At 40.6% G+C, this 26,891-nt stretch overlaps 2 protein-coding genes across 5 annotated transcripts in view; one reads left to right on the top strand and one right to left on the bottom strand.

The window, feature by feature from the left end:
- derl1 (derlin 1) overlaps positions 1 to 1,147 on the top strand; it is a 3,466-nt gene extending 2,319 nt beyond the window's left edge. Inside the window, exon 8 of the mRNA XM_049729559.2 lies at positions 501 to 1,147. Coding sequence (XP_049585516.1) covers positions 501 to 648 — 148 coding nt within the window. The 3' untranslated portion in view covers positions 649 to 1,147. The remainder of the gene's footprint in view (positions 1 to 500) is intronic.
- On the bottom strand, positions 858 to 26,891 carry zhx2a (zinc fingers and homeoboxes 2a). 4 transcript variants are annotated; one of them, XM_049729556.2, is made up of 14 exons: positions 26,497 to 26,891; positions 11,510 to 11,554; positions 11,222 to 11,371; positions 10,135 to 10,833; positions 8,728 to 8,940; positions 8,335 to 8,601; positions 8,002 to 8,217; positions 7,840 to 7,924; positions 6,578 to 6,763; positions 5,883 to 6,289; positions 5,189 to 5,429; positions 4,956 to 5,121; positions 4,593 to 4,712; positions 858 to 2,969 (listed from the first exon to the last, which is right to left on the bottom strand). In XM_049729556.2, exons 3-13 carry the CDS (start codon positions 11,300 to 11,302, stop codon positions 4,595 to 4,597), a joined length of 2,679 nt encoding a protein of 892 aa, XP_049585513.1. In that variant the 5' UTR covers positions 11,303 to 11,371; positions 11,510 to 11,554; positions 26,497 to 26,891; the 3' UTR covers positions 858 to 2,969; positions 4,593 to 4,594. The 4 variants fall into 4 exon arrangements, with proteins under 4 accessions (XP_049585513.1, XP_049585514.1, XP_068507923.1 ...); XM_049729557.2 differs by having other exon boundaries at positions 11,222 to 11,554; positions 26,497 to 26,593; positions 26,686 to 26,891; XM_068651822.1 differs by having other exon boundaries at positions 11,222 to 11,554.

The raw sequence follows: 26,891 nt of genomic DNA, 5'->3' as shown, positions 1-26,891 counted from the left end.
CTGTAAGCAAAATGTGTCAACATATTTTAGATAGATTAGCAAGGGAGTATTGATGAGCAAAATAGGTTAAATTAGTTGTACAATCTATTGAGCTCAAATACAAGAGCTGTGCACAATCCACACGGTGCATTCGGAGTGCTTTCACAATGTAGGAAATTACAAACACAGTGCTATTTCACATTAATTGATTTTTTTTCTATTTTTGTGAAAAGCGAAAATCAAAATCACAGTTGAATTTTGATTTGCCAGCTCTAAACAGAGGTATTAAATTCTAAATATTTTCATTATTTTGTATTCATGTGCAGCGATACAAAACGATACCACATCATAATGAGAGCTATTTTTTATGTTTTGGTTAACTGCAGTAGGTGCAACAGAGGTTAAAAAAAAAAAAAAAGATTTGCAGTTCTGCACAACTGCAATGACAATTTACATGAGAAATGAATTCCCATTGTCTTTGTAAACTAAACATTTTTTGTAATTGTCATACTCGTCCACAGGTATCAGCTCCTTCCTAATCGGAGAGGAGGAGTGTCAGGCTTTGGAGCCCCTCCTACTAGGAGAGCAGCACCTCAGGAGCAGGCAGGAGGTGGGGGCGGCGGTGGCGGGCGCCACAACTGGGGTCAAGGCTTTCGTTTGGGGGATTAACAAGAGATGACAAGAGCAACCTATTGCCTACTTTGAGCAACTACACTTGGATTAAAAAGTTTGTTTCTTCACCTTCTTCTATTTGAGGAATTCCAAATTAGTTAATTTAAGTCATAAGTGAAAAGTAAATGTGGCAAGTATTTTAACTCCGAAAGTAAAATAAGACTGCTGTTTTGATTACTTTAAATGTTTTCTTTTTTTTTTTTAAAAAAAACATGATTCAACCCTTTTTCTTACAGTCTGGTTTACTGCCTTATTTCACCCTTTGACAGCAGACTGTCAGCTAGAGAAATGCCATAGCTGACCTAGGTTCTTCATGAGTTTCTCCACCCTTTCAGATAGCATATCACAAGACTTTTGGAATTGTCAACATGCTGGGTGAATGCTTCTGTGTAGAGCACACATGGCCAACTGGAAGTAATGTCTTGGTTGTCTGCGACAGACTTCCTATTGCCACAAGTGATTTTTGTTTTTGTAAATACAACAGTTACCGAAAAGATGACTGAGTTTGAGTGTGTTATTTACTTTATTTTATACTTGCTATATTTTGTACTTTTATTTTTTTTAATCTCTTTATTTTGTTTTATTTCTATTCTATTTCTATTCTATTCTGTTGAGGAGGAATTCTCAAAAACCTATTGTCTACATTGTGTGTCCACATTGGAATCGCGGGTGGGCCTTAGTCCGTCCGTCTCAGCTGGATATGGGCGAGAGGTGGGGTACACTCAAAACTCAAGGGTATACGCATTACTCAAGACACAATGACAGAGGGTTAAAAGCAACACTGAAGAAATGGTTGATTTTTCAATGTTCATTTAAATGTGGCCCAGCCTCACCCCAGACTTTACCTCCAGTGGCCCCCAGGTAAATTGAGTTTGAGACCACTGCTTGAAAATAACTGGATTGCTCAACACAACCAATTTTCAAACAGCTTGTTTGCTTAGACAGCTTGCGTATTTATTGGGTTAGAGGAGATTTAAAGTAGAAAATGAAAATGCAGGCAGTATTTCTTAGAAGCCAACCAGAAGCCAGAATACGCTCAGACGCTTTAACATGAAACTTAAGCAGCGGAAACATGTTCATTCTGCTTTTCAAACCAGCATTATATAGAAGTGACAGTTGAATCTATAGCAGCGTTTGCACAAATGATGCATGACGATGCAATAAGACAAAAACAATAAACGTCCCTTTAAATCTTGAGAACAAGTGAAACAAAAACGTTGATTCTAAGGCAGTCAACACAGGTTTGATCGTACATTTAAAAGAAATTGCCGTTAGAACCAACTGTACACTGACGAGTTTTAAACTAAACTCCCCCGCTGTCCATTGCGAAGACAAACCACAGAAAGGCGAAAGCGGACGAGACGTGTTCACGATTCACGGCTGAACAAGATTCATACTTGAAACGGCTTTCGATACTTAATCGCCAATAATGAATCTCCCCAATTTTCTAATTTCAGTCCAAAAAAGTTGTTTTTCCATTGAACTGAACCATCATCATCATCAGTTGATGTGGAAAGACCTGAAAAGGCAGCATGGTGCGATCAGACAGACTACGTGTTTAAACAGAAAAACATTCTGCACTGTTATTGCCTCAGGTACTGATGCAGGAGCACAACAGCTGATTCAAAAAAGATACAAGTTAGTGCATTCTATCATTCATTGGCCTAATGCAGTTCGTCTTGGTCTGCACATGTGGCTCTTTGTGGCAAACGCGTGGCTCCGTCTCCAGAGGCGAGGCAAGGCCAAGCTTGTACTCCCACAATCCATTCCCTTTCCTTGAAGAATATAGTCTGAGAACTAAAGGGCTGACGCTGCAAGAGAAAGTTTCGAGCTGGAGACGAAGTCGCTGAGCACAAGAAAGCCTTACAGTACAAGTTAGTTCCATAAAAAAAGGAAAAAAAAAGCTCTTACCGAGCAGAAAGCAGATTCAATTTTCCTCCAAAATAGGCTTGATTTTCAGCAAATAAACAGCTATTTTACACTTCAAGCTTTAAAGAACACAAACATTCTAAGTACTGGGCACACATTTTTTAAAAAAGTAACAAAACATGCCCTTTCAGGAAAAAAAACTGTACAAACTTTTTTTATTTTTTAGCAATACAGAAAAAATATTTACAAAGATACTCTTTCCACCACCATGACACCCCCAAAAATAATAAAGTCCAGCTTTGGCACTCCTTACAGTACATGGGCATCAGCACCACATGATACGCGAGCAGATGTCCAATCTGCTTGGTGACCACACGGAGATACATCCCTGTTTCCACGTTTGGTATCTTGTACGTGACCTTTGTGACTCGTGTATGCTTTCACATCATCTAGAAAAGAAATTAGACATGATTAAGAAGTGAGGTCCCACTAATAGAGCTCTTGTTTTATTGACCTCATTGTCTTCACCAAATGATTCCTGAGCGCGGCACCGTTGCTGCTCACTGCTCCCCTCTCCCCCAGGGGATGGATCAAAATCACATGGGGATGGGTTAAATGTGTGTGTGACGATCATTGGGACTTTAACTTTTAACTTTTTTCTGTTAACGGTCAGTCAGGTTGAGATTTTTCATCAAATAACATTTGAGACATTAAGTACAAGAAGCCAATGTTGCAGATTTGAACAGTGTATTGCCAGAAAAAAAAGTACAGTAATCCCTCGTTTATCGCGGATAACTGGTTCCAAAAACCACCCGTGATAAGTGAAATCCGCGAAGTACGGTCATCAACAAGCAGTACTGGGCAGGATAATGAGTTAGCGGAAAGATGCTAATTCGCGATCGTGCTAACACGCGAAAACGGACTTCTAAAGGAATGTAAACGAACATTTGGAGCAATACCACATTGGCCTAAAGGTTAGACATTTTTCCTCAATTTAGAAGTTTTATTTTGACTTTTAAATACTTTTTTTAATTTGGGAAAAAAATCCGCGATGTAGTGAAGCCGCGATAAGTGAAACGCGAAGTAGCGAGGGATCACTGCACAACAAATGTCCTCTTAAACAATGATTGACACTCATTATTAAATGAATGGCAGTGCCTCCCTCCAATAATAGGATGCTGTATGTTGATTTATGTGTGTGTATGCACACACTAATGACAGGATAGCAAGTCGCATCAACGGCTGCCGTCAAACTGTCCATTAAAAGGACCAATCACAGTTAATTAGACACAAATAACTTCCCGGATGGATGGACGGATGAAACTGCAGCTGTGGCATTTTAAAGGCCCAGTGCCCCATTCATGGCCACAGCCAATCACAAACAGACAGATAATCCTTTTGCGGGTTATAGGAGGATAAACCCCTCTCTGTGTGAAATCTAGGGAAAAGGAGGAAAACTCTGAAGCCAAAGATGGCAGCAGTCAATTCTTGTTTCAAAACTTTATAATGCCACCAGGGTGCCCACAGTTTGTGGACTTCTCTAACAAGAGTAACAGTCAGGCGATACCTACACAATCAGCGACCTAAGTAACCTTATTAAAAAAATGATGATGGCAGCAAACATATTTGATTCATGTTCGTCCATGTCCCAGGTAACCAATAACAATCAAGTCAGGACGTTTCACATACGCCCAGTTAGCGCAGTGGAGCATGCCAAGCCAACAATGGGGTCATACATAAAATAAATACCTGAATAAAAACATGAGCACTCTATTTTCCCTATGTTGTTCTTATGTCAACATCAGCAAAAAAAAAAAAAATCCCTAAGGAAAAAAATGCAGGTGTGAAAGGGCTAATTATTTCTATATTTAAGTTATTTCTATGAGCAGTCTGAGTTTTTCTTTCATTAACAGGAGGAGTACCAATAAGTTTATGCACACGTAAGGTTTGAATATCTGGTATAACATTTATTGGGGGGGAAAAAAGGCCTATTTACAACAAACAATCTACCAAAGAAATTTGCCAACTATACTAACTAACTTACCAAACTATAATCAAATAAATCTACTTACCATCAGCCAGTAACCCTCCCGGGTTGCTCCATAGTCAAAACATCAGTATCTGCCGCCAGTCTCTGTCTTTGTAATCCTCCCTCGCTCTCTTCGCCCACAGCTACTGTCACCTGAACCCACCTGACAAACGCAGTACATAATGCACCATTTTCAACACAGCATGACGCTTTCAACGATATTCAATGTGCGTGAAACGGAGCTGATACATGACCTCATACATCATCGGATAGAACTTTAAATACTGAAAGTGTCATGACGGAGCATTATTATTTGTAAGCTAGAACTGTCTTATTTGTAAGGTGGAACTGTCCATCCGTCTGATTTTTTTTTTTAGGATTTCTTTTTTGACAGCAAGATACCCACCTCCCCTTTTCAGCAATGCTAGAGCTGGTTTGGTCCAGCCTGGCCTGGCTGAGGTCCGGCACACTGTGAGTAAGTTTTTCAGTCAACCATTGTACTGTGTCTGGATTGGACTGCTTGGAGTTCTCCATAGATGCTGCTGTTGTTTTCTTCTCGCCAGCTTCCTCCACTACAGCAAAGTTTGTGGGGTTAAAACGGGACAACTCCACAAAGCGTGCTGATCCAATGTAATATACCTTTTCCTTCTGGTGATACACTTTGTTGCTGTTTGTCAGAACTGTCTCCATTTTGCTCTTGCCCAGATTTCTGTTGTTCTTTTTGGCTCTGGTAAGCTTCCAACCAGGCCATGGTCTCACCGTTCTTCAAGGCTGAGCGATGTTCCTTAAACCAGCGCACAATGTCAGTGCGGCCCAGGCTTGTTTGCCCTTCCAGTTGGCTGTACTCCTCGGGTGTTGGCCACTGGGTCCGGCAGAACATCTGCCAAGATAGGTCAGAAAAGCAAACGCAATATATTACATAAAAAAAAGCAATTGAATTTCATTTACTCCTCAACCATTTACAATAAAATCTGACTGGCTCTCCCAAAACTGGACTCTAGTATTACATGCAAACAAACAGCAGATGGCAGAATAAGCTCTACCCGCAGAAAAATGTGGCTTACACTAGAAGAAATAGAGCAAAATTTTATGGCGCTAGTTTTAAAGGCCTTTTCACATTACACTTAGTACAACGCAGTGCCTGAAAACCCCATTCACTTTCCGTTCTAACCTCTTTACATCCAAACTAGCAAGAAAAAGCTACTTTCTGTTAAAAAAAAAAAACCTGACAAGTAATTTCTCGTCCCCACGCAAAAACTCAGTAATCATTAGCAAACCATCTAAAAATGACATATTTTTCAGGCATGATTTTAGGCAGTCTATCAATTGTTACCTCACGCAGCAGAGCGAGTGAGCCACTCGGGATGGGAGCCGGGCTCGTCGACAGCGAGAGGATGGGAGGATGCGGAGAAGACGAGGAGGAGGACGAATTAAGGATTGGAGGTGATGCAGAGGCAGACAAGGTCGGGGGATGAGGCGAGGAGGCTGCGAGCACAGGAGGGGAGCAAGATGAGGAAGAAGAGAGGAAGGGTGGGAGAGCTGACGATTGGAGCATTTTCCCATCCTGCTCGCGATGGGAAGAGCCATTGAGCAACACGCCCGGTTTGTCGCCTTTGTCATCTGTGTTCTTCGGGGTCACGCTGAGCAAGGCTTTCTCCATGTTGTCCCTTAGCGCCCTGCGCTCAGAAAACCAGCAGTCCACTTCATTCTTGGATAGCTTGGTCTCCTGGGCCAGTTGGTCTAGAGCAGAACAGAGTTCAAGGAGTCAGGTGAGCTGCTTCCACTAAAACTCGACAAGCTCTTAGCCATTGTGTGAAAATGACAATCACTGTTGAACAGACTCTTTCACACATGCTTCACTGTGATTTCCTCTTTTAGATCAATCTATGAACTCTATTTTCAACCTCTCACGAGGTTTTCTTACTCAGGCCAAATTCGCAAGGCATCACTTCTATTCAATAATTCAGCAATTGCTGTTCGTCTGCCACAGCGCAAGGCTCACATAAAAGTCTGACGGTGAAATTGTACCAAGGTCAGTGTCCGTTGGAGTGCTGCTTCTCTGGAAGCTCTCTTCGAGTGCATTGAGTTGCTCAGAGGTTTTGCCCTTCACTCGCTCCAGCAGGGGAAAATGGCTTGGGACCGCTTTCCTCACAGGTCCATCTTTCAGGACTGGAGTCACTTCAGCTTTCACCAATACTGGGGGCGGAGGAACACCTTCAAAGGGTACAGAGAGAAACATTTATTTATGTTAGCCAGAAATTGAAATTTAGAACGATAGCAGAAGTATAGTAGGTCATAGATGAGCTCAGTTGCTTGTATACAAGCTTCTTACAACTGGAATCGTTGTAAATATTACAAAGATCGGCTTCAATGTTTGGAATTTTATGAGCGAAATGTCTTCCTTGCTACACTACACCACAGGTTACTGTCCATAAAATCAAAAATATACTAAATACTCTCCTCCAGTGGTTTAATGCAAGCACATTATCACAAAATTAAATGCAAACATTGCGTCGTGCTTCATCCATGAAATGAAAAGCAGCACAGGTACAACGTCAAGGTGTTTTTTTTCCCCTCCAAATGACTCTCAGACTAATTTCATCTTTGTTAGTCATCCTTGCTGGAATCTTTAAGCACTTTGCTTGTCTGGGAAAGCCAGTTAAAAAACAATGCTCTTGGAGTAAAAGATTCAACTGCTTTTTTGTACGACCGCCAGTAGCACACCTACTCGCTGCCAAAGCGTGCAAGACAATTTTCAACGGAACGAGGGTTAATTGTCGCTTAGAAAAGGAAAACTGTTTCAAAAACCACTCGGTGAATCGAAACTCATTGTAACCAATGAGAGAATTTGACTGGAAGCCCCCTACAAATTGGTGGTTCCATGACAGATGCTGGAAATAAGTTGGCTAAGTCTCTACAATAGATATATTATATGTCACGACTAAATTATTTTTTTGGCCAATTAAGTGAAATTTGATAATTTCCCATAACACACAAGACTACACTAACGTGCCCCAATTAATATTCTTTCCGTCCATTTTCTTCCCCTTATCCGGAATCTGTGCTGAACACTGTGTCCAGGCTAGCCCGCCAATATTTCAGTCCTCCAAAAGTAGATGGTGTTACCATGGCAACAACAGAGACAATATCCTCCCCGTCCCAAACCAGTGTTCCAAAATGATTACGAACCTGTTATTTTAGGACTGCACGTGACCGTTTCAAACATAGCTTCAAAGCATTAAATGAAAACCTACAGGTCGAGGTAATTCATAATTTCAGACATGAGGTACCTTTCAGATTAAGGAGCCTTTGTTCACTGAACCACTTCTTAATCTCCCCTCTGGACAGCCCGGTGGTCTCTATCAGCCTGTAGATCTGTCACATGACAAAATGCATGTGATTATCTCCGTCTATATTTATCGCGATAACAGTGGTTATATCATTATTCCTACCTCTTCTTCCTCAGGGAAAGGACACTGCATGTAGCTGGACCGCAGCACTGATAGCTGCTCGGCTGTTTTGTTGGGGTCCGCGGTGAAATTTAACACTTTGGGCGATGCAAGTTTGGATGTGGCGATAGGCGCAGATATGGCTTGAATGATGGAAGGCCTTTTACTCTCTGAGGCAGTTGAGGGAGAGGCCAAGGGTCGTTTGAGTGACTGAGCAACCTGTTGAAAAAAAAACGGAGGCAAAGACCATGAGTTGCTCTTGTTACATTTCAAATTAGATATGAAAAATGAATGTAAAATCCCGTGCAGAATAAATCTATTATATTTTGTTTGCACCTGGTTAGCCAACGTGAGTGCCAGCGGTGCACATGTAACAGTAGAGCCATTGGCTACGGGAGTCAACACCAGACTGGTCTGTCCCAGGAGCTGACAAGGGACGGACTGGAGGAGTGAGGCCGTAGGCTGCAAGGATTTGGAGACTGCGGTGGTTACTGGTGCTGTGTTGGCGGAAGACTGAGTGGTAAGCTGAGGCGTGACAACTGTGAAGGTCTGAGGCACAGAGGAGATTGTACCATTGAACATCTTCTTTCTTGCTTCCTCCACCTGGTATGGGAGAAATGTATTACAGTTATGTCCATTGATATTTCAATTACAATAACCTCTCAGTGTGTTTGACCGTCTTGAGCTGGCCTCAAACAACGTGATGACAAACAAATAGACAGTTTGTACCTCTTCTGGTGACCAGCTAATGCCCTGTTTGAGCCTCTGGGTGGTAAACCAAACTTTAATTTGCTCCTCTGGATGTTTGGAGACTGCGGTAAGCCAAGAGAGCTCAGCTTGTGTTGGGTATGGGAACTTGTTGAAGGAAGAGATGAGGGTCAGGTTGTCGTCCAGAGAGGGATTGTATTTGGTTGTGTTGAGAGGAATAGCGATCTTCGGCACCTGGAATAATAATGACGGACTGCTAATTATGGTTAAATGCCAACATTTAGTAATATTGACATTTTACACTTCATATAGTTTTCACTACTATAAAACAAATTATGATAAACTCAATATGCAGTGAAATAAATTAAATAAATGTCCTAGCTTGAAAATATGAAAGGAGCTATGGAAGCTAATAAAATTCACCAACAGAGCCTTATTTTCAACTCAACTCAACGTATAGAGAATTTTAAAACAACCATTGCTGCATACAAAGTTCAGTGAAAATATACAATTTTAAACACCAATGCAGCAGTCATCATAAAATACGAGAACAATGCCGAGTCTCATGCGGAGTCAAAAGCCATAGAATAAAAATATGTTTTAAGTTAACACAAAGATCATTCCAAAAAGAGGGGCCGGAAACAGAAAAAGCTCGACTCCTCTGATCCTCCGCAAGATAAAGATTTGAAAATAAATAAAAGAACCTTTCAGATAAAGTCCATTTACTGCATTACAGTAATCTAGCAGAGATGTAACAAAGGCATGGATTAGTGTTTGAGTGCTGTTGAGAAAGGAGAGGCTTTATTTTAACCAGCTGTCTGGGGAAAAGGAAAAAAAAAAAAAAAAAAAAAAAAAAAAAAAAGCCAGACAACAGCGCCAATTTGCCAGTTCACCTTAAAATCACTTTCCAATTTCAAAATCCAAGTTCGAGATTGTTGGCTTCAGATAAAACAGTGGGCCCATGTCAACAACAGCGCGGGATGTACAATATAAAATAATTTCAACGTAAAACGTAAATTATTAATTTAAGTAATTTATCCATCCATTAACGATTTGCACTGATCTCATTGTTTAGTGGTTCATTGGTGTATTAAAATCCAAAATTAGTTGTAACCCAGTGAGTGAGAAACTTCGTTAGTGTTTAGTCATTCAGTTTTCTTTTTACGTTTCCTGCCATTTACCAGCAAAAGGAGCATCCATTAGTGATGGACGGACAGAGCTTCCGTCAGTATTGACGGAATGCTCACCTCTGGTAAACAAGCGATACCTCGCACCAAGATTTATTGAGCTATTTGCCACATAAGGCAAACCATGAAAACGAAATCTGAAGAAAATATTCAGAAGAAAACTTTCATTCTGTGGGATACTGCTCAAATTTGGGGTTAAGAGTTGCTGACACCTAACCTAGGACTTTGTATTGCATCCTACCTGGGTGTAGTTTACAGGCCGCTGCAAGGAAGGCATGATGTGAGAAAGGCCGTCAGCTTTGAGAAGAGCCGAGTCTGGGATGATTACGGTCCCGTTGACATTGAGTGCTGTGATTGCTTTCTTAGTCAAGTCGGGGTTCAGTTTACACAACTGAGGCTCCGTCCGTTTATTATCTGAAGACATGACCTTTTGTTTCCCCATCTTGACGGCGGTGGTTTTGTTGTGGGGAACAGCGGTCTGGCCCTCCGCTTTGCCAGATGTAACACTGGAACTATTGTAAATGACTGCGTTGCTGCTGCAGCCCTCTATTGTCTGTTCCAAGATTGTCTGATTGTTCATTTTGATGCGTTTGAACTTAAAGTTGCTCTCCCCGGGATGACTCCTCTCATTGTGTTCTGTCAGGGAGTCAAACTTTTTCGTGTTGAAGTTACATACAGCACACAGGTACAGTGGGTTGAGGATGACATTGGGGTGATTGGCGTCCACGTGTTCTTTGAATGTGTTGAGGTTCTGAGTGGAGAAGGAACAGTATTTGCACTCATAGCCTCTTGCTTGTTTACGCGAAGACTTGGAAGTGTCTGATGACTCGGACACTGGGATGTCAGGTGCTGCTGGGGAGTCAGAGGTCTTCCCCGTTAGGTCGAGGTCACCAGATGGATCTGTCTCCATAGCATCCTCCTCAGTATGGTTCTCTGTTGTCTGGCAGAGGAAGACAGGTTTTACAATCATAAATAACCGGGCAAGATATTCCATTTGCAAATCAGTGCAATCCGTTTTTTACAGCTGGAATATATTTGCCCAAAATGAATAAATAAGCAGAGATAGAAAGTATGTAAAAAAAAAAAAATCTAAATTCTTCCTACATTGTACAGGTAAGGTATTTTGATAAAAAATAAAATTAAATATATTTGCCCAAAATGAATAAATAAGCCGAGTGAAAAAGTATGCAATTCTAAATTCTTCCTATATTGTACAGGTAGGGTATTTTGATTCAAAATTAACAAAATAATTTTTTTAATAAAATATAAGATATTTATTTAACTAACGCAGAGTAAGGACTTATAAATTCCAGACATTAATACGGTACCTCCTCCTCATCATCCAGCGGCAACATGGTCTCCTGTGGTCGGATCATACAGGGGGTGGAAGCCTTCCGTCGGCTCGACATGATGATGAATAATGAGGGACGGCTCGCTACACTTTTACTTGACCAGATATGCTGTAAATGAAACTACAACTGGGAACCAAGAGAGGCAGAATGCATTAGCTCGGAGAACTGTGTATTGGGATGGGTCAAACTTTTAGGGCACAGAGAGTAGCAGAGAAAGGTGCAATAGAGGGTGACGTTCTGGGCTTGTCTGGCTAACAGCGTCACCTCTGCAGTAGGACGACCTCGTGAAACTGCATGACAGGACAACACCTGGACAAACAAAAACAGATATCAGCTTTTACCTTCGCAAGGAAGAAATAAAGTTAAATACATTGCCGCCTGACACAAGTCATGGGAAACTCTTCTACTTCTAAATATGCCTGATAGCCCTATTTAGTTTTCAGCAGAGCGGAAAGCAATGTTCCCATCACTACAAAGCCACATTACCGTAATTTCCGGACTATAAGTCGCGGTTTTTTTCATAGTTTGGGTGGGGGGGCGACTTATACTCAGGAGCGACTTATATATGTTTTTTTTCACAAATTTTTACTTGATCATTAAGACATCACTTACAAGTATAGTTGACCACTTCCCATGTTATTTTTAGTATAGTTGATCACTTCACATGCTTTTATTTCTTTATCTTGAACATATTCAAAACATAAAAAATAGAGAAAACGTCAAATAAAGCAATTAACACTTTAAAGCACCATATCCAAGTCCACTGTCTGCTGTATGTACACTTGCTCCATTTTTGCTCCTCTTATATTTATTATTATTATTTATTATTATTTGTTTATTTATCATTTATTCAATACTCTTATTTATTCATTGTTAGTGCCTTCTTGGTTTTTTTTTGTGATGCTTGTATGCATATGTGTACTATCTCACCGAGGGATAGTGGAAATGTAATTTCAATCTCTTTGTGTGTCTTAGTATATAAAAAAATATATCGACGATAAAGCAGACTTTGACTTTGATAAAACAACCAAAAAAAATTATATTTTCAGACGAAACTGGATGAGGGCGCTCTAAATTTTACCGTTGGCCGTGACTCATCAACTGGGTGGGCTTAAGAAAAATGGCACCAAAAAGAAACTCATATTTTGCAGGTTACAAACTTCAAGTTGTAAAATATGCAGCTGAAAACAGTAATCGAGCAGCAGAAAGAAAGTTTGGAGAACCGTGATGTACCAATGGATTACTATTTCAAGTGACGTCAGTAGCGCGGCGCGCCGGTTGTTTACATACAAACGTGCCCACACAAGGACTACCATCATTAGCGGTGACCATTTCTAAGTGACACGGAGGACAACGAGTTTGAAGGAATTAAGGATTTGGAGTGACATAGAAGGTTTGAAAAACTATTATGGCTTTTACGCACGCCCGGTCTCTACTGAGTCGGGGGCCGACGCTCGGCCGAGTGGCTGTCCGCGAACGGTGCGTGGGGCTCGGACATGGCCATTACGCACGCCCGGTCTGTCTGGAAGTCCACGCCGCCACACGCTTGGAAGTTTGTTTTGTTTAATAAAGAGCCGTTTACCAAACCTACGTCTATCCTTGTACTTTGTTAACGCTACAATATAGTTATATAGTAGATCTGTGGAATAAAGACGAGGCTGACGTCAGGGCGCACGCGCGGCGATGTTGACAAAGGACGAGGAATTTGATCGATGGATTTAATGGAATTAAAGTGCACGGATGGTTTGATAATATTATTGGCTTGTATTATAGTTATTTAAAATATAGTTTATCTATCGTTATATGAGCCTGTGGAATATTTTGAAGCGCAAGCGCCCTCAGCCGTGCGCACCCATTGTTGACAAAGAACGATCGATGGATTTAATGAATTGGAGTGACACTGATGGTTTTATAAACATGTTATTCATGTAATAGTTGTCCTTAATCACTCTATATGTTACGTCAGGCCCGTTCTCAGCTCTTTGTTTGTGTTTGTCATGTTAGCATACCTATCGTTTAGCCTGTTGTTGCTATTTAATGAATTGGAGTGACACCGATGGTTTTATAAACATGTTATTCATGTAATAGTTGTCCTTAATCACTCTATATGTTACGTCAGGCCCGTTCTCAGCTCTTTGAGTTTGTCACGTTAGCATACCTATCGTTTAGCCTGTTGTTGCTATTTAATGAATTGGAGTGACACTGATGGTTTTATAAACATGTTATTCATGTAATAGTTGTCCTTAATCACTCTATATGTTACGTCAGGCCCGTTCTCAGCTCTTTGTTTGTGTTTGTCACGTTAGCATACCTATCGTTTAGCCTGTTGTTGCTATCGTTTAGCCTGTTGTTGCTCGTTCATGACTGTTTTTGGTGTGGGATTTTGTCGAATAAATTGCCCCCAAAATGCGACTTATACTCCGGAGCGACTTATATATGTTTTTTTTCACTTTTTGGGGCATTTTATGGCTGGTGCGACTTATACTCCGGAGCGACTTATAGTCCGGAAAATACGGTATAACCAAGACAGACAGTTTTGTTTGTCTCGCAATGTTACGGTTCGGAATGAAAACCCTGGGCTGGATTGTGTTTCTGTCAGTGTTTGTGGGCGGTGTGACGATGGCTGATTCAGTATCGCAAATGATATGACATCTACAAGATGGGCAGTGCATGACAATTCTTGATTCAGGACTGTTTACAAAGATGAGCAATTGAGATCTAGCATTTTTCATTTTGGCATGCCGATTTTTAGTAGAAGAATTAGATAAGCTTTGTTTGACAAAACAAATCGATTGTTCGCCGAAGATGCTTATCACTGTGACATGTGCCCGTAAGAAAAAGTCTTGCAAACCTTTTCCGCTCAGTAAAATCAAGGCTTAAGGCTAGTCTTTTAATGTTCTATCGTAAAGGGATCAGACATTTTTCTAAGGGTATTTTGAAGTTTTTGTGCTATTATTTTCATTAACACAACACAAGCAGTGGAAAGCTCAAAGGGAACATAAAGCCACTTTTATTAACATGTACCAATGCAGGACAGAAGGGAGTCACATGTTCAGTCGACTACTGTGGGCAAAACCTAATGGAGCATTAATAGAAACTGATTCGAAACGTGTACTTTCAGCGAAATACTGTATTATGAGATAATGATCACTAGATCATGTAAAATTTGCCGCCTCTTTGTCACAAAATGAATTTTAAATTTACATTAACTCTTAACAACTTCAGGATGGACCTAGCAGTGTTATCACTGTAATTGATGACATTGTTGCAGTGCAAATATAAAACATGAAAATGGTGCCTGACTCTCGGTAAGAGAATAATGACTGAAAGCAATGCTGCAAATAGAGAACCAAAGAAACAAAAGCAAAGACAGACAATCAGCTTTATTTTGTTGTTGCTAGACAACTTTCGAACACAATAATGAGAATAGAGAAAGGATAGAAGTTTTCCAGGGTAACTCTAAAAGAAGCAGCGGGTTAGACTGGAATGTCAATTGATATTCTCGGGGCTCCACACTGACGCATCATTCTCACAAATCAAAAAGACAGTGTTTCACTATCAAGTGAGTTTGCATAAAACAGCCAAGAGTTGATACCAGAATGTCCTCTAAAAATTTGCATACCACCTTCATGGCAATACTTGAGTCTCTACATAAATGAGAAAAATAAGAGTTGATGCAACCGCTGTGACAGAACTTTGCGAATCAAAGTTACTCCCCAGATAATGTAACTCATCAAACGACCGACCCAGAAGTCATTAGAATGCAGACTCATTACAATGGTGTTGCTATAGCAACTGAGGACATAGCGCTGTAGTCCAGCTGCTACAGTGACGATATTCACAGTAATAGTCTGACCGCAATGTGTATTAGAACGAGGTGAGCCACGGATAAAATGAGAAATCATTCAAAGAAAATGTCACGTTTGGTATCTGAAAATGTCTCTTCTAGAATTTCAGGATGTTTTATTACTTGTACGTATGAGGACTAAAATGGCAGAAATAATGATATGAGGGCTAAAATAGCAGAAATAATGAAATCATAACTCTTACATGAGTCACTGATGACGTAGCGTGTTGGATTCATTTGACTTCGGTGCAGGAGGCGTAGGTTCAGTTCCCACTCATTGATGGTGTTAATGTGTCTATATGTGCCCTGCAACTGACTGGCAACCAGTCTAGGGTGTAGGATAAGCGGTATTAAAAATGGACGGATGGATCATTACTGTAGGACATTTTGTTTCATCACTTTTTGAGTTCTGAAGGGGATTGGAGTAAAAAATAAAAAAGGATGCGTTACGATGAAGATGGAGCTGGACCAAGTACTCCTCCCGCTTGTGTTGCCCACACAATAAGAAAAGAGATCTGATGAGCAATTCAATTAATGCCATATCCTCATCAGTAAGCTGTAATCACAACTGCCACAGATAATGATATTCAGTGTTAACTGACTAAGAAATCACGTTTTAGTGTCATATATTGCATTTTCTCCAAGTACCTACTGAGACATTTGGAGAAACGTAGAGAGACTCCAAATAATATAATTCGTAACAGCTATCAAGTTAAAGCCCTAAGAAACATTAGGTATCTCAAATAAAAAATAAGAAACACTCACTGTCTCAAACAAAAAGAAAAAAGCATGTCTACCAGCCGTGTCTAACCTTGGTGCATCACTTGGCTACTCCCGCCATGCTCATTAAGTTTGTATGACTACTTAGCCTGGCAGTCACTTGCCAGACTTTCTTTTCTTCTTTCTTAATGCTATATGCGAGAATGGAGCCGTATAATGTCATTTTGAGGGAATCAGAAGATGGCAGCAAGACCACTGATGAGCACTGGATAGCATTACAGCATGTATTAGGAGGAGAAACAAAACAGCACAGGGGAAATTGGTAGAGAACTTGTCTCATATATGAAGTTGGCAACGATGACGCCAGAGAGAACGACCACATTTGGAGTGTAACTGTTATAGGAGCAGCTAGATGATAAATACACTGTGGGGGTGAGTCACAGCAACACATCCCACACAGTCAAGTGAGTCGTCCTTACAAATTCCTCTGAAAAACATGACGTAAACCAGTGTCCTTATGTGTAAAACCACATAAACACATCGTTTGTGTCTCGGGCAGGAGTCACATATCTTTTTGAAACGGAGATCTACTTTTTGGGCAGGGATCAATGCCAGTTTGATACGTTAGATAACAGATTTGCTCTCGAATAACCTTTAATGTTCTTGTTTTATTTTTAATATTGAATGAAGCTCATTAAGGCAATGACATAGATCACGTTAATGATTTATCACAAGAATTAGGAAACAGAAAAATATCTATTTGCATTACAACAACGGCAAATCTATAAATACTGGCCAGCGTTTTCAAATGATCACTTCTATGACATTACTTGAAAACCACAATGTCCCATTACTGGTGAGCTAATGGGCTACTCACATGGTCCTATGGGACAACAGGTTGGTGACCCCTTATAGCAAATTTTCTATGTAACCTTGCCAATGTAGCACCATGCTAACTAAAGATTATATGGGCCGTTCTCCAAATATGCGGTGAAATTGCATGGTCAAACGCTGATTCACTCTGAGAGCCAATTTCTTCCCTTTACAGCCAATCACCTGATTTTACTGCTTACTATAATATTGCAGACACACTGCAGAGATAAAATATACAACTTCACTGAGATTTGTGCTGTTGTTTGTGTGTGAATGTATTTTGCTTTCTGTTTACGACGCAATAACAACAATAACGACACAGTGTAGTGTGTGCAGCCCAGTCACAGCCATAACTGGGCTTCCAACATACACAGACGCCGTCCTCACTTGTTGAGAAAGTCAAGTACGCTACCAGACAGCTGCCACTGCAAAACTGTCTCTTAAAAGGTATCAAGAGTAAAAATCATTATTTGTCCAGCTCTTTTACTTGGCCTTGGTTACACAGTCTGCTTTTCAAAGTGGAGGAGCCGACATGCAGCGAAGAGGATTCAGGGCTGATCGATGTTTCTGCTCAATAGGTAAGTTTAGCTTTTAAGATTTTAAACTGAAATCACAGAGTTGCTGTTGTGACCGACAACATTCAGCACATGGATACAAGAGGCTGCAAGTTATGAGTCACCCTTTCTGCTCGGGACTCACGATACATCTCGATGGTCAGACTGTTCTCAAAGTTGCTCGCATATCGTGTTTGCTTGTATGTGTCTGGCAGATAGTTTATTAATTTTTTTCACAACTCAACAGCAACAACACTTTTGTCGAATAAATGCACACAAACTATTTGTGGACGTCACATGCCAGAACAGCTCATTAGACACGTTAACTAGCAGCAGGCGCTGAATCTGCTGTCCAGAACTACAACAAAAAATTTGACACGTTGGATTGCAGTGACATTGCTGTTGCCCAAGATCTAGTGAGAATCCTGGGTCCACTCAAAACTGCTACCGCCGCTCTATGCGAAGAAAAATTGCACCATTTATTGTGCCATTGAAAGGAAGATGCAAAAATTGAAACCATACTGTAGGTCAGGGGTGGGCAATTAATTTTTACAAAGGGCCACATGAAAAACCTCAGTTGTGTCAGAGGGCCACACCTACGATAACTTAAACCGGCTCAATTTTCTTCCATTGTAAAATGCACTAAAATATTTATTTTAAATAGCTGGTACTGGTATTTAGAAGAATACAATTATTCTGTTTATATTTATATTAAGCTGTGTGAAATTGTGGTGTATAGGTCAAATAAAAAACAATCATTAATCAGTACAATTTATTCTTTTCCTCAAATGACAAAGCTGCTGCATCTCTGGGTGTGAAGTTTGATAAAAAGTCCTTGTTGGGCTTGCAGTTTTGCTAGCAATGCATCAGCCTCTGATGCGCGCTGTTTATCAGACAGGTGTATTTTTTCTCATGCCTGGTCATGTAGTGGCGACTCAAATTATATTCTTTAAACAGAGCGACCTGTGTACCACAAATCAGGTACAAGGCTTTACCTTTCATTTCTGTAAAGAAATACTTGGCAGTCCATGTCTTGTTGAAAACATGGCGCTCCTTGTCAACCTTTCTTTTCTGAGGGTCAGCACACATTTATTTCTCGGGCACAAAGGCCGTATTTTGCCCAGGTCTGCTAGGTGGTAAAGTTAACTTGTAATAAAGACTTTTAACTATAGAGTGTTAAAGCACAATTCAGTTCATTTGTTTGTTATTCTCTTTTTCAAGTTGAAGAGAAGGCGCAAATGGAAAAGATAAATGATTACCATGGGCTCTTATTTAATAGGTGTAATGTTATGTAGTTTGTCCAATTGGAGTGCCCATAGCGTGACATTATCCTATTTCACCCCGCTCAGATTTTGAATACAAGTTATATATTTTTATTACATGAAACAATGACTGTGAATGGTCTCAGAAACAATGACTTCTCAATGTGTTGTTACAACTTTGTTAACTTCTATAAATGTGAGAAGTACCCATCTGTGTACAGTCAAATAAATGCCAGAAAAAGCGAACTGGGTTTGGGAGTAGAAAAAGTTCAAAATAGCGGCTGCACATGGAAACCATAACTTCCGACTGCCAACATTTACAAGCGATTTTTCTAAACAACAAGCCCAAAGTAATAAGGGGTGGTACAAGAGCGCGAGTGTGGACCCAACAGCGATTGGACATGACCTTGCGGAGGGAGGGCAGGCCTTTTATCAGCTCCAAGAGGCACATACACGGTTGCCTGTAAATATATCTGTGTAAAATAAAGTACCAAAATCTCACTGTCCATTAGGGCGTATTGTCCCAAGCTAAGTGGACCGACCGGTTCAATATTTTGATGTATACCGTTACACGCCTACTAAGTACCCTTAAAGGATCACAAACAAACCAGGACTTCTCAAAAGCAAAAAAAAAAAAAAAGCAAAAAATCAATTAATTTAAAACTAACAACAACACCAAGATTCCACAAGATGCTAACGTATACGCATACTCTTTTTGCTTTGGCCTGGGCACAAGAATCTCAGTGAATAATGAAGAATAGTAACATGTGAATGCCCCACCACTGAATATGTGGGGGTTCTCTCTTATAACTATGACAGTTGACAAACCTTGATGGTAATTGCAGTGTATTTGCATTTGAAGGTCAAAAGGTAACTACATTCTGTGAGAGGGAACAAAAAGTCGCAGACATGTTAAATACATGTTTCAGAAGGACATGGACTCTCTTCAAATATGGATGATGTGACAGGGCAAGAGAAAGCTGGATTAATCAGGCGTGCAAGGAAAAAAATACTGAACACAGAGAGTACTGAGCAACATGCAGAATTCCGCTAAAGTTGTTTGCTGTAAACGGTAAATGGGCTGACACTAGTGTAGTTCAGAAAGAACCAGGAAAATATCTGCACCAGGGCAGTTAGCCAATCACAGTTTTTTGGGCACACAGTTGTCACAGCAGTGGCCACAACTTATGTAAAACACTGAATATAAACCCATATCTGTCCTTTAAAATGGCGCTCATAAATCAACCATAAAACGACAAGAGGCTTTACTGCAACTTATCGTCCCATCAAAAATTGCTGCTTGTGTACAGCGATTTTTCTACAATGCATGTAGAAACACATGCATTGTTTCTACTTCATACTACTATTGTTTCTACTTCATACTACTTGTTCAACAAGTTAGCCAATGCAGAGCAAGAGGAAATGCATGTGTGTGGGTAAGGAAAGGCACGGCTACCACTTACATCGTGTCTTCTAGCAGGGCTGTATGAGGCAGCATTTTGGACCACCACAGAATTAATTGAAAACTAATCACGTGGCTTCTCCAGGGCAAAGCAAAGTGCTGCACTGAGATCTCAAGTGCTGTGCTATGTTCTGCACAGCAACAGAGCAGGCTTACTTTCAATAGGATTAACATGTTAACTGGAGAATATTTTTGCAGAGAGCTCAAAAGTGTAACTATATATATATATATATATATATATATATATATATATATATATATACACACACATACATACACACACACACGCACACACATATGTATATATACACGCACGCACATGCACACGTAGTATGAAAGAAACAAACAAAATTAAGGCTTGATTGATTTTATGATGCGAGTAGTACAAATATATACAGTATAGTAAAAAGACCGATCATACCATGTAACCCAATAGGTGACAATGACTTAATTTGCATGTATTTGTCAACTGCCAAAACGAAGCAAAAGAATAAATAGAAAAATAATAAGCAGAATAGAAGTAGCGGTAGTGATGTGGGACCCACGACGTTAGTTTGTAAGCTAACACTACACTTTGTACATTTATCCACACCATCAAAGACAGCTCTTGGATATTTGTGACTCAAATAAAGTATAAATAACTAAATAACCCCAAGTAGGAACATAGTGTTTTGTTTAGATATAAGATACAATCTTCCTTTATTTGTCCCACTCTGGGAAATTCCAACATTGGCAGTGAATATAAAAAAAAAAAAAAAAAGAAAATTGAAAGAGGGATGCGGGAGGAGGGGTGCCCACTTTTAATCTAGCAGCCTTCAAATTAGGTCAGCGTGACAACATTGTCATCAACATCTAAAACGATCGCTCATGGATTTGGATACATCAAGAGACAAATTGCACATTGAAGAAAACAGTTTATGTGTGAGTCTCCCCATTACCGTGTGGTCAAATCTCTGCACCTGTCCTGTTCTGTGTCTTCCTCACATGAGAATTGTCTTCTCTTTACACTATCAGGGGAGGTGGGGGCTGGGGTGGCATTACGCTGCCCGTGGCTGACGTGATGCAGTGCAATGAGCCTGTCAGTGAACACGCAGTGCCTCCCTTTGCCTACTCCAAAATTTGAAAAAGACTGCAATGACTGTTAAAAAAATGGCAGCAGGATTTCAAAATATTCACCGCCGTACAGATAGTGATGGGGGGAAAAAAAAAGATGCAAAACCCTTGTTTCTTCAGATTATTGTTCATTTTAAATGCCTGATTTGTTTAGACTATAAACAAAAATAGTTTAATTTAGGAGCTAGAGCATAAAACGAGACCGAAATACCAAAACACTGCAAGAAAAATTGACCTTAAATGTGACTGTTAAATAAGACACACATTCAAGAAATTACCAGCAACACAAACAGACACATATAAAACAAGGGTTAACGATAACTTCAATAATTCATTGCATTGCACCATGCAATGCATTCTGAGAACTGTGGCTCACCTGCCTTCACACACAACTTAAATGACAATTTAAGTCATGGGGTTGTTTGAATGGTATAGCGCTTTTCTACCTTTGGTACTCAAAGCACTTCACACTGCCTCCTCATCCACATTCTGATGACATACCATTCAAAGTCTTATTCATGGACATTTCAACATGGTCACTGGCTGAGGATCAAACCTCCAACCTCTTGGTTGGGAGACAACCACTCCACCGCTAAGCCACCCCCTCTTCCCGAATTGACTATGAATTCATAATTCACAGGGTTCAATATGACGTTAATTCACCATCGCCAGCATTTGCAGCTGTAAGAGCTTTAACTCTTCTGGGAATGCTGTCCACAGGGCTTAGGAGTGCGTTAATGGGAATCTTTGACTATTCTTCCAGAAGCGCATTTGTGAGTTCACACACTGATGTTGGACAAGGCCTGGCTCTGAGTCTTCACTCCCAAAGATGTTCTATCCGTTTGAGGTCAGGATTCTATGCAGGCCAGTTAAGTTCATACTTGACTTGGTTTGTACACTGGTGCAATGTATCAGGTAGAAATGTCCAGTTCCAAACTGTTCCAACAAAGGTGGGAGCCAGGAAGTGGCAAAAATCTATTCATGTCCTCAATGCTTTGTAAAGGTGTAATCGTGACGCTCAGTAAGCTTCCACCACGACAACAAAATTCTGTCACTCAAGTGTAGCGTTGACCTATGTATATAATATTATCCACTAATGTTATCGGTGAAATACAAGTCCTTGGGTGACCAAGCACATTTTTTGTAAGCACGTAAAAACGGAGAATATCCATTCTTTGCATGGAATTGAATAAATGTTTATGGAGAGAAGATGAGGTGAGTAAATTATACATGTAAAATAATGCTATGCATATTAGGGATGGTTGTTTTGGCAGCAGCTGAATGGTTATCACGGGGGTTCGTTTGTGTTCCTTATGTAAAATACACAATAAATCCAGGTTCTCCTGTAAAACTACTATACTGGGGTTTCCGTCAGTCCTCAAATGCACCAGAACGTCACTGTGTAAAATATGAAGTTAAAATTATTTAAACCATATTACAATTCTTACAATTAAAAAAAAACTGACTTTTAAGACACTGAATAATTTGAATACTCAAAAGCCTAGACAGAACACCCACCAAAATTTATGCACACCGAATTACACCTTTCATGGAGCTGCTTACTTTGAACCCTTCCATTTAGTTCCCAGTGACAAGTCAGAACCCTAACCCCTAACCACTTCCAATGAGCAAATCCCATTTAATCAAATTATGGTTATGTTGCAAATGCAATTAATCTTTCAGTCCTGCAAAACAAAGACATTTCCATCTGGTTCATACCAACTTGCCTCATAAAACAGGTGATGACCTAACATCTCTGGTAGCATTAGTCACAAAACAACATCTGACAAACTGAAACTAAATCACGTCACTGTTGGTGATGTCATTGCAGTGCCGAGCTGATCAGATTCATCTTTCAAATGTGCTATGACTTATATTGTGTAAAGACCGAGGGCGGCTTGAAACATGATTTGAATGCTTTATGTAGAGTCAGCAGATGCTGAAAGCTATTGATGTCAATTGAAAAAAACAAAAACAAAACAACACTGCAAGACAGCCAAAAATAACACAAACACACAACATTATTGTTTCACCAAAGTAAAAAGTTATCAACAAGCCTTTAAACTAACACACGCACACACACACGATCACACACACAATGTATTCAGGCCCATCTAGTTGTGCTCTGTATTCCATAAATGACATCTATTAAAAAAAAAATACATAAATATTGGGACAATGAGTAATTACATTTACAGCAATTGTAAATGGAAAATGATATGGAAATGGGCTCCCACCCGCAGCTATGATAGCTTCTGGTAATACTTTCAAGATATACAGTAGGAGTGTGAGTTTTTGTCCAATCACTCAGAAGACCATTTGAATGCTCAGACCTTGCTCACAATTTTTCTTCTCTGTCTGACGGGCCTGGGGTCGGGCCATGGCTCTGTAACAGGAAATCATTTTCCACACCAAACCCCTCTAACAATACAGTAAAACAAATAAATACATTTTCTATGTGGGTTTAATCACAGCAGTTAACCTCCCTGTCATTAAATACAGTATATCTTATGATTATGTATACAAAAGTTGCAAACAAACACATTTGTATGACAAAACAATAGCGAAGCTGCAGCAGAAGTCAGACAACAAACAAATAAGACAGTTAATGAAATGTCCTTTGATTCTGTTTCTGGATTAAAACTTGATGGCGGCTCTTCATGCATAGTGATTTTCTATCTCACAACATTTGACAGAGCCAGTCATTCCCGTTTCCACTCCGCTGAAAGAAGAGAAGGAAACACCTCCGGGAAGCAGAGTGGATTTCTCAGCGTTATCAACAGTAACAACAATTCATGTCTGGGTCCTTTCATCCAATTTCTACACAGCTTTATCCTGTTCCAGGTCCTGTACAACCTACTGCAGTTGACTTGGGCGTGAGAAGCGGGTTACACAGAATTTGATCATGAATGGTGCTTTGAATGGCAACTGACGGCCGTGTGATACGTTACCATCAACAAAAATAAACTATTATTTGAAGTTGACCTTAAATGCTCTGTGTAGCAATGATGACGCGACATCTGTACGCTTGTGAATAATCCTTTGAGCAATTCTGCCATCACTCCAACCCCCACCTCCACAAAATACATCTGTCATCATCAGCATTTTTATTATTTTTTTTTTTACTTACAACAGACGTAGCTATATAAAAAGGTGCTAATTTGGTCTACATTTGTGCTGAAATAGAATGTACAGACAAATCACGCTTTACTTTGATTCCTAGGAGACCTTCTTTGATTCATTATTGCAACAATAGAATCGAGCCCGCTGTCACTCTAAATGATACATTATCCTCGATTAGCTACATCACACACGGGCGAACATGCGAACAAACATGAGCCGGAAAGCTCTTCACATGTACAGAGCAGGAGTGTGAGGCGACAAGTTTATACCCGGAGGAATTGCAGGTACTAGAAAGTATGACAGGAGGTTAACTGCACTGTGATCAAACCCACTTAGATCTCAGGCTGACTGGGTGCTGCAGCTGAGTAGTGTGTGTTCACAAACATGGAATTTTTAGGTCATCCCAGTGTGAGGAGGGGATTGGCACATGTACACCATACGTCTTCAAAAGCCAAGCGTGTCATATCCAATAACGATCCAGACAACTATCCGCACGCACACACGCAGAGCAAAAGCTTCCGTAGAGTGTGTACATTCGGTAAAATCTATTGCACACGGAACGATGCATAATTACCAGTATGATAAATATGTTAGTTTCTAGAACTGAAAACTGTAGAAAACATTACAAAGGACCAGTGCTACAACACAAAATGAACCTCAAAAAGACTTAAATTAAGAACACAATCAGTATACATTCGCTGACGGGCCAAAACACAAAGAACATTTTCAGAGTCTAAGGCAGCCGCCACCGACTTTTTGGAAATAAGCTACTTCTTGGGTACTGGTTAAGACGAAGGGCAACCAGTTTGACACGCACTTCTAAAACAACACATTTGCTTAAATGATTTGGGGGTAAATCATCTCATTGTTATTGTTCCCACTAGCGTGATGGCTATGTTGTTGTTCTAACTCACTATTTTAAGCTTTCCAAGATAATTACAGGCATATAAATTATTGTATCTTAGGTACAATGGCGATCTAATTTCTTATGAAATATTATATATTTTGCCAGGTTCCTAGAAGGTTGCAAACACTCGCGAATGGTTAGTTTTTTTCTTGTCGCAAAGAAACGTTTTCTTTGCGACAAGAAAAACTGTTGACAACTATTAAAACTGTTAGCGAATATCTGGCAAACGTCTTTGCGACCTTGAACGAACCCTGATGAAAAATCTACATTCACGCCTTGTGCAAACCTTTGCTAATCATCGCTGCTTTCTGATATTCTGTCTTATCTCCTTTGGCTTGGCAAGAGTCAAAATACAAGACATTTAAATATTTAAATCAACACCTCTGTGAAACTGACATACTCTCTGATTATACCAAGTGAAATAATCTTTGAAAGCAGGACTTCTAATTTGTTGTACTTTATGCTTTAGAATTGATGAAGTTGTCTTGGCATCGGCTAAAAAATGATGACAGACAGATTTAACAAGAAATGTATCAAAAGAAAAAGCAAAATTGTTCCCTAAGTGTACGTTCACACAGTGTTGTGATGCAAAGCTCCCATCACAACCAAAGAATCACAATTTGTTATCTGAAGCAAGAGGCAATAGGTCTGCCCCCAAAGTTGACATTGGGACAGAGAGAACCGCGCCTGGCGTCTTGCAGCGGGCCACTGCAGTGAAAGTGAGCTCCACTAAGGGAGCCTGCACGCAGCCTCAGTGAGCCTCAGCCTGCGCCCGGCTGGGAGGAGGCGTCACCGACTGGCCGCGTTACGCCGCCTCCATCACAATTCGAAGTGGCTAAACAACAGGGGACTCCTAAAGTTGCACTCAGACCCCTGGACGGATGCAGCGACGGGGGAGTCAAGCCGAACGCTATCTCCCCGCTTGAGGTGTGACAGCGGCGCGGGGAAATGCTCTCCCGCTTCCCAAACGTTCCCCTCCTTCTCGCCAGCGACGTAACAACATGTCGGCAGAGGACGGCCATGTTTTGCTGGTTATGTCGACACACGGAGGAGGAGGAAAAGTCGACCAGACATTTCTAGTTCCCCGACTTTCTGCCTGGCTTCCTTCCGTCTGTCGACTCGGCGACGGCGTTTCAGAGTAGTACTCGAACATAGGTGGGGAGGGTACCCAAAATGTCCCAAAACTTGATGGGCACATTTAGCGCGCAGGTGGAGAAAAGCAGGCAAGCAAAGTTCACGTAGGGTGACAAGTTGAATATTTAGACGCAGACGCTGAGCTGTTTAGAAGACGCGCAAAAGATGAGAAGGAGAGAATGGTTCCACAGACGAATACATCCACTTTTGACTTGCAGGACTTCAGCGCTAAATGAAAACTAGGATTATTTCTTACCTGTCCACTGTTCTGTCGCGATGCCTGGGTTTCGTGCTTTACAATCCCAAAGCGATTGATTGCGCGAAAGCTGTCCAAAACACTGTAGCTCCAGTAGCTAGGCAGACAACAGGCAACAGCAGAGAGAAAAATTGGCGATCACAAGGAGGATCTACGCCAAAAGCCACATGATCGCCGACGTCAGAGTACGTATTTGCATGCCGCACAGGGGCACCGGTATCCGTCCATAGCCGCTGCGTTCTGCTGTGGCCGTGGAAAGTTCACAGGAGGGCGGTAGAAAGTGGACCAACTCTCCTGCCAGGGTAACGGAGGATGTACCGACGCATCCTTGAAGCATGACGACCGGTGTTTTGGTGAATGAAGTCCGTGTTGTTACTGTACTGATGACTGCACTC

This window comes from Syngnathus scovelli, chromosome 9 (genome assembly GCF_024217435.2).
Source record: "Syngnathus scovelli strain Florida chromosome 9, RoL_Ssco_1.2, whole genome shotgun sequence".
NCBI classification, from domain to species: domain Eukaryota; kingdom Metazoa; phylum Chordata; class Actinopteri; order Syngnathiformes; family Syngnathidae; genus Syngnathus; species Syngnathus scovelli.
Note: the sequence above shows the minus strand (reverse complement) of the source record. Positions and strands in the feature narration are given on the sequence as shown.

What these genes read in the sequence shown, in the direction of transcription:
- zhx2a (XM_068651822.1), bottom strand. Translation starts at nt 11,302, where the DNA reads ATGTCGAGCCGACGGAAGGCTTCCACCCCCTGTATGATCCGACCACAG. An exon ending in TCCAACGGACACTGACCTTG is followed by an intron (nt 6,290 to 6,577) that starts GTACAATTTCAC and finishes GTTCTGCTCTAG; the next exon opens with ACCAACTGGCCCAGGAGACC. An exon ending in AGCATTGCTGAAAAGGGGAG is followed by an intron (nt 4,713 to 4,955) that starts GTGGGTATCTTG and finishes TGCGTTTGTCAG; the next exon opens with GTGGGTTCAGGTGACAGTAG.